A 13,550-nucleotide genomic window follows, 5' to 3' on the forward strand; every position below is an offset into this window, starting at 1 on the left:
GGCCAAGTAGTTAGAGATTTCACAGTGCATTTGTATGTTGACACACAAGAACAGTTTCACAAAATATACAATTGTGGTCCTGTTCTGTCATGCTTGTTTGAAGTCTTCATTTATTCCTGAAAGTGCGTGTTGGCAATCCTTGCATACTGTGGCTCTTTGCTCAGTTTCAGTTACATATTTTGGTTTGATGCTGTATCTGTTACCTTCAATTACATGGGAACATCTGGAGACTCTGTTAAACCAGGTGTTGATAGAGCAAATAAGCTTCCTTGGTAAATGGTTAATGTTTTGACTCGGTGCAGACCAGCGGACCGGAGGGAATGTTTCTTGTTTAAGCCCAATAACACTTTAAAGAGGACACTGTTTGTCTCTTTCTGCAAGACCCTGCCTGTGGCACAGCCTCTATTAGGCCCCGTTACGTTTCTTCTCACAAATGACCGTTTAACCGTCTTTTCCGCACCCTGACGCCTCGCCTGTTATTATCGTCATTGTCTCTTTTTCTGCTGTATACATGTGTGAGGCTGGGCCCTTTAATATGCGGAGAGCTTTTCCTAGGCTTTCCTACGGGCACAGTGGTCTGTGTTTACTCCTCAGTCAGAATGCCTCCTTTCCACAAGTTTGACATGCCTTTTTGTTACCATGGTAAGCCCTCCCTTAAAATATATATTTCTGCTTTTGGCCTGGATGGTTTTTTATCTCACTGGTTTAGAGCCTGTTGCCCCCAGGGCCAGATTTAAATGTGTGTGGGTCTTCAAGGATTTCTCTGCAGAAAAGCCGTTTGGATTGCAGCCTCACCGCCATACAAGTGCGACCGAATTGTGTCATTTCAGGTTTTTGAGCCATCGTTGGAACCAAAGGAAAGTCCAAAAGAGAAGCAAAAAACACAAGACAAAAGCTGATGAAAATGGACCAGATTGGATTATGTCAGACTTGGCATGTGCCTCGTTATGAGGGAAGTCTTCGTTCTGTCTTATCACACTCTGCCTTACAGCTAAATGAATTAAAAAAAAAAAAAAAAAAAAAAGGCAAAGCACAGCTCGGCTTCTTGGAAAACAACAGCCAGATCGTAACTGTAAATACTGGCTTAAAGTGGTGTGGGCTCTGCATGATTTTCAGTCATAAAACAGGAAGTGAGAGGAGGAAAAAAAAACATACTCTGTGACTGCACTAACTTTAGGGACATAGACAGCTTTTTAAGTAGTTATAGACGGGTCAGTGTTTCATCAAAACTTGAGGAAATTTCTTATTTCTTATTGGTGCATGTGTCGTCACTCACTTGGATTACTAAGAGCATCCTCTCTTGGGTCCTTATATATAGAGAGCTACTATGGTATGTTCAGGTGGGCTTAACTCTAAGGATTTATGTATGAAAAAATGGAAAATAGGTGTTTTTGTACGGTCTGAATCTAAAACTGTAAAAAATTGGAAACTGTAAAAATTATTTCCGCTGCTTGTCACACCAGATAACAAATATTCAAGTAATTTTTAAAACATACACCAGAGAATGGGTATGTAGAGGTATGGGGACAGATGTTACAATAGGTTTATCAATGATGCATTTTGTTTAGCTTCTTTCTCACTCATTTTGCATCAGTTTTAATAAGTACAACTGAACCGTCATGTCTCCAAGAGCCCGGCTGCCTGTTTGCAATGTTCAACAGGTAATCAAGTCTGATTAAGCACTTGAACGCAGTGGCCTAATTGCATTAGATCTCAGAAGCACACTATAACCACCGTACCTGTAAATACACACAGTCTCAGAAAAAAGGTTTAAATCTCACAGAAAGAGGTATTTACGTCAATAGCAACAGAGAGGCTCGTGATTACGAGTATCTTTTTTTTTTATTTTTTAACTCAAATGTGATGCCATGAAATTCGTGTCAGTGAACAACAAAACAGAATTGATTGTTTACAGTATGACAGAATTTGATACTTTGTTTTCCCAAGTAGCACATGCTCCTAAGGAAAAAAAATAGTGCTTAATCAAATTATTTTTTTCTTTAATAAACGGATATTTACTAACAAAATGATTTAATTACTTGAATACAAAAGGTAAACTGAATGTACTGAATGTGAAGTACACTTTTTTAATCATCCTTAAAACTGCATTTATTCAATTATTTTGTAATTGTTTAGTGTGTGCTACAACTTAGAATTTCCTTATGAAGTTGGGTGGCATGGCTTGTGCTGATGCAGAGGTAGATTAGAAGGGGTAATGTTATTATTATTTTTTTTTTATTTATTTTTTTTATTACGGATCCCCATTATATGATGCCATAGTATTCAGCTAATCTTTCTGGGATCCCCTAGAAATATACTAAAGAATATACGTATCAGCATTCATATAAAAAAACTAATAGCAAGAGTTACACAGGTTACTTTCTGTGGCTACAATTTAGAGATGTCCCCTAAATGCCTTACATGCACACTATTCAGTAGACGCTACATTTCACCAGTGTTCCATAAATGCATCATAAGCAGGCTGCTCTTGATGATAGATATATTGCTAGAGAAGCCACTGTTATGCTTTGAACTGCTTTCAGGTGTATACATAATAACATCTCTATAATGAAGTGTTTCCTATTAGTTTCAGAGGCCAGAAAAGTCTGCATAGTGTGTTTAGATACGAAGATATCTCTGGTCCAGCAGCATTAGTAAGCAGGTCAACTTGCCCTCTTTGAGCTCGGCCAGCAGTCCACAGCAGACTGGAGCTTTCTTGCTCTTACGAGTAAATCACGTGATTTTCTTTTCAACGGACAACATTGGTTGAGCGAAATGACTGCGTCATTATCATTGTTGTTTAAAAAAGCAGCTTGCATTGGCTGAATTTTGTAAAGGAAAAAAAAGAAGAAGAAAAAATGCAAGTGTAACGCTCACACTGTCGAGCCCTGTATGGCCTATGAAACACACTCTGTTCACTCTGCTATGTCTGAACTACTGTGTCACTGTGAAGGCCTTTAAGTGTGCTGTGACATGTCTTCAAGTCCTTGTTTAGCACCTCTCTGTGTGTTGAGGGTGTGAACTGATACCTAGTGTCAGCTAGTGTCAGGGACAGAAATGGTGAGAGAGATAGTGGAGGACTACATAAACGGAGAGGCCATGAGGATTAGCCCTGGGAAAGCAGGAGGCACACTGGGGAGAGAGAAATAAAAAATAGGACTGAAGGAAGAAAGAAAGAGAGGAGAGTGAAAAAGAGAGATGGGGCTTTAATGGAACGGGGGGAGGGTGTTGTCAATTTTCTCCAATTTAGCTCAGGAGGAAGCTATTTTCCTGGAATTAGTTGCTTGGATCAATGCAGCTTTCCTGCCATTTATTAGTGCATAGTGACATCAACTGTTGCTGCGTCCATCACCAGGCAGAAAAACCAAAAACAGTATTTTCACAGCACTCAACCTTATCACCACTTGTCAGTTAACTATGCATTTAAAGTAGGGGGCAGGAGTTCAGCAGGGAAACACTTTGATTGAGCCCTTTGAACTCAACCGGGAAAGAAATCAGTTCTCTTAATCCTGACTCGTATGTGATCATTGTAGCCAGAGGATACAGACCTCTCTGTGTATCGTTCAGCAGGTCATCCAACTGCAGTACCGTTACTAATACCACCTCACTTGTGATCCAAACTTCAGAACATTAAACCAGAATAAATAGATAAACATGCCAAAGATATGAATTTCGCTTTGGGGATTAATAAAGTAATTTGTATGCCAAAGATATGGTGCGGAAGAAAAGGAAAGTTGAGGTGTGAATGAGTCATCTGTGAAGGGTTCATCCATTGTTGACCTATAGAACTCTCCCAGCTGGTCTTGATAGCCTAAAGTTATATGAGGTATGCTATACGTAATCGTTTTGATCATACAACAAGTAATGCACCTCTCATTAGCACATGTCATGCTCTGGGCTTCAGGTAGTTCACACTTTTCATAATCTTAGGCAGAAAGACTAGCAAACAAAGGTCAGGCTGCAAAGTTTGATGCTGTATGCAAGCAGGGAAAAATAGAAGAGCGCTGTATCTTGTGTAAGTATGTTGAATGGTGTGTGGGTGTATGATGGGGATCTCAAGGGTTTAAGGGCACCTTCCATTTTGTACATCCAAGTCAACATCTGGAACATAGCAGTTTGTGCAGCGATCCATTTTAGTATTCCCTAAACTCATAAACACTCCAGATCAAGGGCCAAACACACCTCTGTTTCTATCCAGGAGAAATCTATTGCCACAATTTATCAACTCTGATTGGTTAACACTTGGACTCTCAAAATGGAGCCCTTCATAATTTAGAAGCTGCTCTAAATGCAGTTGGCTGGGCTACATCTAAATGTTTAAAAGTCAAGTGAAGGAAGGAGGCGGTTAGACCTGAAGTTATGTCCTCCAAGGGAACTTTACAAAGATCCTCTCACAGATTTATAGCCACTTACCTAGGAGCCTGAGTCGATATTCATAAACATGGCTTCAAACAAAGCCCCCCATCCACTATCCCTGCTTGTAAATAAATACAGATATGCCTCTTTTACAGACAGCAGCAATCTAAAATATTACCACCAGCATAATTTTACCACACGCATTAATATTTTATGGCACATTGTATTTTACCGCATTGAATCTTAAACTTTCATGGCCGGCCCCAAGGATTTTATTCCTAAGGAGTCTGTATCATTATTAGCCAAGATGTATAGCTGGTGTAGCAGAGGATTTGCTTGCTTTTGTGCTCTTCACCATTTCATAGATCATGTTTTCACAAAATCAATAGAGTCAACAGCGCTATCCTGTTTGCTTTACTCAGGTTATATCTTCTGACTTGAATCACTTTGTGATGGACTTCTCTGTTATTGGAGCTCCTCCTGAAGCTCTAAGCTACATGAGCGTTTTGTGCCGAGTTGGTTACATTAAACTCTTGTAAGGTAAAGAACCCTTGAGGCAAAAGTAGCTGTGTGTCTTTGTGTGGTGACACACTAATGACAATCCTTAGCCATTTGTTTTTGTAGAAGGCATCAGTTCATTAAACTTACCACCCATATTCTGATTTATAAATTACCCATGCAATGGTAAGCCCCTATTAAATCTAGTTTGAAGTGTTTAGCCTTTCATCTAAACAAGTAAAACCCAACCTGTACAGTATCTGCCTCATTATGATGGGAAAAATCTCTAACATCTGCATGTGTGTATTTGCATCTGTGCTTGTGTTTATGTCTGCGTGGTGATTTAAATGGTTTTAGTGTCAAAACAAGTCTAATGAGTTGGTGCAATAATTATCAGCCATTTTGCTCTCACTTAGGCTAATTGAGGCTTTATATTAGAGTTAATACCATTGCCTATGTTCACTAGTTTACAGTTTTCAAACTGTTTGTCCAGAAATGGCACTGCTAGTAATTTAGATTTTTATTTGTACTTGTCAGTATTTTACTATCCCTATCAACCATACTTATGAGCTTTGACAATCCTCTCCAGATGGTGGTCATTGATCAACTCTTGGTTTGTATAATTTAACTAATACAAACAGCTACTATGTACAATGGCATCAAAGTCAAGAAGGACAGGTAGTTGCTCTGCTTTAATTTTGAGTAGTAGAATCTTAATACAGGATTTTCCTTTTCGGCATAAATAGATAAATACTGTTCAAATTATTTTTGTGACCTTTATACAACAAATGTCGTTAATAGCGTTACTGTAGTTCACTATATGCTGTACAAAGGCTTATCCTACACTGCCGAGTAAGTGATATTTAACGCACCCGTCCCTTTTAGATTCTCCCTGCACTTGTTTTTTAAGTTGTCTATCATGTTTCTTCCTTTCTTTCTCCTTTCCCACTTTGCTCCGTGTATTTGAAGCACTTTGTAAAATTCCCATCTTATCCAGGTGAGTATGAGTTGATCCCCAGGCCCTTTGCTCTTGTCAAGAATCTCCCAGGCTATCGGGCTCTCCCGGGGCCCTGTTTCACACACCAAATTGATGTCTCCGACTGGAAATGACACTTTCAGCAGGATTTGCCATTCTAAACCACCTCAAACCCATGTGATCTCACCCATTCACTCTCAGAGGGATTGCCTTGAAATGCACCGTAGCTTCAAAAGCCAATGAGCATAGCATGCTTGAATGAAAAGCTGATACATATCGTATCAGGGGAAGAGGGGGGGGAGATATTCTAAAGTGCTGGCAATGTAGAACAGTATTTTTTTGCTCCGAATAAAGACCAACAGTCCCATGAATAAGTAGGTATTGCTGGGGAGAATGTGATCAAGGGTGCAAGGGAGTGAAACTAAAAGAAATCAATAACCACGTGAATTTCCATGTAAAGGTGCTTGTCCACCATTTGCTTTATCTTGTTAATATCTGTTTCTGTCTTTCCATCCATGAATAAAGACACACATGGCATGAGATCTACCCATCTTCTTCTCACACTCCATGTAAAGGAGGAGCACAGTGACCATGTTGCTTCACTAAAGGACTAGTTATGATATAATTTGACACTGGAGTGCAAGGGAAAGGGAAAAGGTGTGACCAAGAATCCCTCCCTTGACTTATTTTCATCCCAGAGTCTTTTCGGGGCTGCACGTTCCTCCTAGGGGGCTCTACAGACTGGGATAATGGATAAGGGCAAGGGTGTGAAAGGAGCACCTTAAGGCTCCGCATTCAACTCTCCCAATCTCTCCTGCACACACTCTTGAGCTGTGAAGGCCCTCTTTCTTTGCCCTGCTAGCATGGGAGGCCTGTAATAGGCTCTAATTGATAGGGAGGTGTTGGGGTCTTTCTGTATGGGCTGAAGGGATGAGAGTAAGAGAAAGAGGGAGAGAGAGAGAGGATTACATGTGGGCATGTGGGGTGGAGCAGGGGGAGGAGGAGAGGCTGTGGAGCGGTCTAGACCCCGTCCGTAATGAGTCATAATTTCCTAGCGGTTTTGTGGCGGTTGGCTCATTACTGGTCTGCAGAGGAGCAGGAACAAAGCTCCGGGTAGGTAGGAGGTGAGCTTAAATAGTTGGGGCTCAACACTTCCCAACAAAGGGAGGAAGAGAGCGTTGAATGGCACTTGGAACAGATGCAGTAAAAAGTGGCAGATGCAAATTGCGGGAGAGCAAGTCTTCCTTCAAGCACTTTTCTCTTATTTTGTCAGACTGCAGCCTGAGAGTCTAATTAGTTAGTGAGGTGTTTCACTTCTGATAGGGCTGTGTCTCGTTATTGTCACAAAGAGGATTCGTAGAAATGGGAGGAAACGCATATGTTCCCCCAGTCCCCAGTGGAACCTGCTCACTGCAATGGTTTAATTGACTTGATTATTTATTTTACCCTATAGAAATTGAAAGCTGTGGAGCATTTTCATGCTTTAAGATGGTGTTGTATATAGTTAAACGTGCGATAAAAGTGTATGGTGATGATGATGCCCGCAGGTAATTCATTATGTTTTTAATTATGTGTTTATACTCTTCTCCCTACAGGCAGAATGATTATGGACAAATTGGCAGTGGTTCTAATGAAAATGCGGTCGTCCCTCGGCTGGTGGAGTGTGTGGGCCATGTGTCGAAGGTCACTTGTGGGGCAAACCACAATCTTGCACTGACAGGTACTATAATCCACTGATGATTAAAAAAAGTCTGTTTTAGAATTTCAAAATGCAGCAATTTATTATTGTTATCCACACTTACAGTACACTCACTTTTTTTTAATTTAATGAGCTCTGTCATGGTTTCTATTATATACTATATACATGATCAAATTTGCAGTGTTGAAACACATCTCACTTGCTCTTAAAATTTAAAGGGTAGTTACTGTTGTTCATCATATCTCTCCAAGACCAAGACAAAGACAGTATTTTGTGTTTCCAGTTACTGGTGATTAAAATTTTCCGCCCAAAAGGGCACCGCCACAATATATGATTCACTGTACTCACTTCTCCACAACCATCCAACCACATCTGAATCCTACTGAAGTTGGTGTTACTCAAGAGTCCCGACACATTTTTTCCTGCTGTTCAGAAATGAGTTGTGTTCTGATTGGGACTGAGTCTGAGATAAGAGGAGGAATGATGTTTTTACATTTGTTATTTCAAAAAAAAAAAAAAAACCCAGCACAAATCAGGTGGACAATATCTTTAGGAAATAAACCTGATGTCACTAGTCATGGCCTGTCACTATGTGCTTTAAAGTTCACCTGTTTTACTCAGTTTTATGCGAATATCCGAGCCCTCGAGCCCTCAATTGGCACATCACCTGTGAGCGAGACAAGGAGGCAGAGAGAGAGAGTTAGTGAGAATATGGCCCTAGCTCCTGATCCATAACAGTCATTGCCTGTTACATACATTTCAGAATTCATTCAGGCTATGAAGATAATCGAGGTAGTCGACAGTTTCCCCTGCAGCCCAATGGATTTATGATAGCACTGTCAAGAAAATGAGGCGAAATGACACAGTAGCTGACTTTAGCTGCAAATAATGTGATAGGCCGTACAGTGGTGCAGCAGCAGCTGCTGTCATTGCAGGTAATAGGCTATAAAGAAGCCTGATAGCAATACCTGTCATTTCTTAATGGCTGACTTCACTGAAGAGCTTTTGTGGCCTTTAACATGAAGATAATAGAAGATACAACAAATTTTACAGCTTTTGCGTTGCATCCATAATTTATCACCAGAGGCCCCATGCAGCAGCGGCACAACAAGGACAACATGCTCCTAGAGATGTGCATCTGCAGGGGGTAGGAACCCCCCCCCCTTTTTTTTTTTTTACTTTGCAATTAATGGAGGAACTGCAAAGGGTCCAAAACATTTTCCATCATTCGATACTATCATATATCTCTCATTTTACTTGATATTACATCTGTGAACAAAATTTGTTTTGGAAATGAAATCTCCTACAACCAAAGTGCATATAGTGTTACACTGAAACACTAGATGCATTAATTTGCAGAAATAATCTCTTGATCACAGGATTACTCTTTCACTTTAAATTACAAACTTGATTAATTCACTTCTTGATAAATTGCAGGTGACGGCAGGTTGTTTCAGTGGGGCTGCGGACGAGCGTGCGGGAACATAAGAAAAAACATCCTGCTCCCAGAGGAAGTGGCGGTACCGAGCTCGCCAGTGAGAGAGATTGCAGGAGGATGCTGGCATAGCTTGCTTCTGACAGGTTAGTCCCTGCTTATGTTTGTAACACGGTGTAATACAGGCATTTACTACATTCACTAAATCCAGACGTACCTTCTGCCTGCTGTTTTATGCACTTTTCTGTTGAGTACATGCAGACATAGAGAACATACTTGCATATACTGTACATGCTGGCATGTCCACGACCTGCAACTACACATAAATCCTTGGTGTGTGTCTTGGCCCTCACACAGACGTGTGAGTGTGTGCTTTTAGCTGTGGTGTCCATCTATCCACATCATTCATTAAGAGCTCTCCCAGGGCTAGTGCGGCTACATAAACACAGAGGTTGAGGCCACGGCTGCTCTTTCACCTCACTGTGGAGAACTTCAAAGTCACCTCTCCTCACACGGCAGATGAATGCTCCTTTTCTGCCTGGCTGATATATTGGCCCCAGTTGCTGTCTTCTCACTGTAGTATGCTTGCGACTGAGGCCCCATCATGGAGCCAGAGCCGAGCCATTTGTTAGTTTTAACTGTATCTCCAAGACCTGGCTTTAATTCTGAGGGGAGGACATTAATCCTTTTAATACAACACTTTGTAGAGTCGTTTTCCTGTGTTGCTAATGTCGTCTATTATTAACCCCATTAAAAGTGTAATACAATTTAAGTAGAGTGGTAAAAGTGGATCATTTGTTGCTCCGTTCTGTTCAAATTAATTCTCAATTTATGATCTAAATGATTAAACTATAGGAGTCACCGCACTAAATGAGATTCTTAAACGACCAAGCATACATTTACACATATTAATACAAACATTTATAAGCATATATTCACACAGACATATCCAAGTGCGTGTGCATATACACACACAAATATGCTCGATGTTGCATTTGCGCCTCTAAATCCTGTAATGTCCCCGGTTTGATCCCTAGCTCCATTCTGTCATGAGGGAACAGAAATATCCATCTCCAATCAGGCCTTAATGAATAGCCTGATGAGTGTCGGGCAGAACTGAATTACCAGATAGATTTGAAGAGCGTGAGAGTGTGTGTGCACTCTGTGTGTGTGTGGATCGGTGGGGGGGAGTTAGAGGGTCAGTAGAATAGGACACATGTAGAAATTAATTCTCTCCAAGTTCAAAAAAGAAATTGGCTAATTCTGTCATATGAGCCTCATGGAATCATCTTATCTATTGGTATGAGTTTTCATTTATTAGGGTCAAACTGCAGAGGGAAGCACAAGGGATAGAAAAGAGAGGTTAGGGAGAGCAAGTCTGACTGATGGAGGGTAAGATTTGAAAATTGGAAATAAAGTGAGAGAAAAGGAGCAAGAGAGTAGAAAAATGATAGAGAGATGAGGAAGGAGAAAAGAGTGCAAGAGAGTCGGTGGTGTAAGAGACAGCTTGCCTGGGCCGGAGCATATTGAGGGCAGCAGGTGGAAGAGTGGCACAGTTAATTAAAACGCCTGTCTTAATGTCTCAGCCCGTCACTCCAGGGAGAGACAGAGAGAGAGAGAGAGAGAGAGTTGCCAGGCTTGAGCTTGGCTGCACCCAACCAGCCATCTAGACAGCAAACCAACCATCCAGCCAACCCACCAGGCCACATGTCAGACAAGCCCTGACACAATGCCCTTCAACCCCCTTCATCCTTCGCAACAGACACATACACACATGCACACGTGCACAGAAATAATACACATTTCTCCGACTCCACTCTCTATTTGCTTTTTCTTATCCACATACCCATACACTTATCCAAAAGGCTACCCTCTCTAATCTGATTCAGACCTTTAAAAAAAAAAGCACCGTACTCTTAAAAAAAAAGAAAAAAAAGAACAAAAACACACCTCTGATGTTACTGTTTTGCTCAGCAGCATCTGTAGCATGCCTCTAGACTTCCAGCCTTGCAGCGTAATCTGTCTGCTTTTAATAATTCATGGAAAGCACAGGCTGTGCACTATGTACCGAATGCTGAAGGTAATGGGGATGTGGTGATATTTCTATCACGGCCTGTCTGGAGCAGTGAGCAAATCAAACTAGTAAAGATCTGATAAGCAGCCTGTTCAGTGTCATAACAGCGCTGGCTGTCATCACTGTCTTTGGTGGACTTTAACAAATCCATTTTCCTTTGTATGCTGCAATTCATCAAATCGTGATACATAGAGCAGATTCTCTGCTACGTTGTCTCAAAGTTTCAAGTCTAACCAAATCACTGATTCATGGTATTTCACAAAGACACAGGTACATGAGCTCAATGTAACATTTGTCACTCTCCAGAAGACCGCTGTGTCGTACTAAAACTTGACTTGACATGAATAAAAATGCATTTAAAGAGACAAACCAAGAGTGCGAGCATCCATCTGTAAGGTGAGTCTCGAGTTGTACGTTGTGTTGTTTGACTAATGTTTTATCAGGCTTTGCTGTATCACGGCAGATTGCTTTGTCAATAACCATCCTGGTGCCTCAGTGAGCAAGAATCTGAGATTGTCAGGCTGAGTGACAGGCTGGAGATGGCAGATAATTCAAAGAAATTGGAAGTGTGAAATCTTTAAGGGCCACTTCTTAACACAGCAAATGCCAGGGTATCTTTCCATCAGCTGCTGCTCTCACAAGCCACCGCATTGTTAATGGTGGCCTGTCTGTCCATCAAGACCGCTTCAGGAGGGATTTAGACCTGTTTGGCGCCTTATCTCTCTGGCTGCCTCCCACTAAGTTGACCACTGCTCAGGCCTTGAGTGCTGTGTGTGTTCCACGTGGCCAATGATCATAAATCTCCCTCCAGAGCAACATATATTTTTTCTCTTCATTTGCGTGTTTATAGATATTGACTTACTTGATTATCCGTCTGACAGTGTGTTGGTATATCTATTCATTGTAACACAACCAGGAGCCAAAAGTAATGGTTCCTGTCGTAGTTGTTAATTTAGCTGTCAACACTACTGATTGACCCTAGATTGTAGCAGTAAGAACCCTTTGTCCTTGTTCCTGTGTCTGCTGGTTTCTTTCTGGATGAATTCAGGAGAGACAATGTCTGCTTTCAGGTTTGTAAAAAAAAACATTGTTTTGAGAGAGAAGCTTATAATGTCAGTCAAAGGAGAACCATTTCAACATGGTCATCTTTATATGAAGAGAGATGTTTTTAGTTGCTGGTGCCTTAGATATGAACAAATTCAAATAAATATATTTTAGGTAATTTGATGATAGCATTTAGATTAAAACTTTACAAAACTGTCATATATCCATTTCAAAATGTCCTACAGTCCACTCAAGTCCAGTCAAACATGCCAAATAAAGATTTTCCCAAAAGTGTGAGGAGAAAGCGATGGAATCAATGTCTTCTATGAATATACATTTCATTAATAAGTTGAAATCTGGGGCATTTGAATACCCAAAATTAACCTAAAAGTAATTTAAACTATAAGTTAATTATTAGTTTGATAATGAGGTTTATGATTAAGAAGTTAATAAAAGAAACAAAAAGTCCATTTTGCGCCAGAAAATAAAACTGAGAATTCACACAGGAGTGGAAAAAAAAGGAAAACTGGTGTGTGTGTGTGTGTGTGTGTGTGTGTGTGTGTGTGTGTCTGTGTGTGCACACGAATATTCATTCATCCCACCAGAACTGCCTCAGCTTCAGTGAAAGTTAACCGTTATGCTTTTGAATAGTGACATATGGTGAGCTCACTCTCTTTTTCCTTCAGTCACATACTACGTTTTTGCACTTGCTACACAGTTAAGGATAAGAAGTATCGGAGAAAAACCAGAAAAGGGCAGAAGTAAAAGACAGGAGGAAAAAAAAGTTTCCTCCACATCTGCTAATTCAAAAAAAAAAAAAAAAAAAAGCTAGATTCGTTCCTCTGTTTGTATGTACAGAGAAATAATGAGAGAAAATAGACAGAGAGGGGAGGGGGGCTACACAGAAGGACCCAGAGAGAGGAAAAGAAATAAACAAAGAGGAAAAGAAAGAAATATGTCCCCTATTTTCCCCTTGTAATGGTCTCAATTCCCTGCCAGAGCTCCCTGTCACAGGGAGGTAGTTCCCAGGCCGACACATCTCAAGCTGTTCAAACATCCATTAGGATGTTTTGTTTCATACACACTACAAATACAGCAAGACGAGAGAGGAATGGGCAGATGATGAGAGGGAAATTGAGGAAGAAAGAAAAGAGACAGAAAGACAGAGAAGAAGAGAGAAGAGGGGAGCGAGTTGATGGGAACAGCAGAGAGAGGAGAAGAGGAAATTTATCAAGAAACTCGTGTGATATTTAATGATCCTTGTATGTGGAGAGGGAAGACCACACCAGCTCGTTCTCCTCCGCCAAATACCGATCCCCTAACTTAATTTCCTGCTCAATTGCTGTTCTATAGTGCATAGTACAGTGATACAGGCTGGTAATATAGAAAACAGATTGCCTGTGCGGCGGAGTGGATAAGTCTGAGGCTTGTGCTGCTTGAGACCTGCAGTCTCCAGGGGGGTCTTGTC

At 40.8% G+C, this 13,550-nt stretch overlaps 1 protein-coding gene across 1 annotated transcript in view; it reads left to right on the forward strand.

The window, feature by feature from the left end:
- Positions 1-13,550, forward strand: part of LOC146981653 (E3 ubiquitin-protein ligase HERC2-like) — a 301,808-nt gene that overhangs the window by 110,733 nt on the left and 177,525 nt on the right. The window contains exons 6-7 of the mRNA XM_085787083.1: positions 7,426-7,550; positions 8,967-9,110. Coding sequence (XP_085643209.1) covers positions 7,426-7,550; positions 8,967-9,110 — 269 coding nt within the window. The remainder of the gene's footprint in view (positions 1-7,425; positions 7,551-8,966; positions 9,111-13,550) is intronic.

This window comes from Trachurus japonicus, chromosome 9 (assembly GCF_045865225.1).
Source record: "Trachurus japonicus isolate A0001 chromosome 9, Traja_1.0".
NCBI lineage: Eukaryota > Metazoa > Chordata > Actinopteri > Carangiformes > Carangidae > Trachurus > Trachurus japonicus.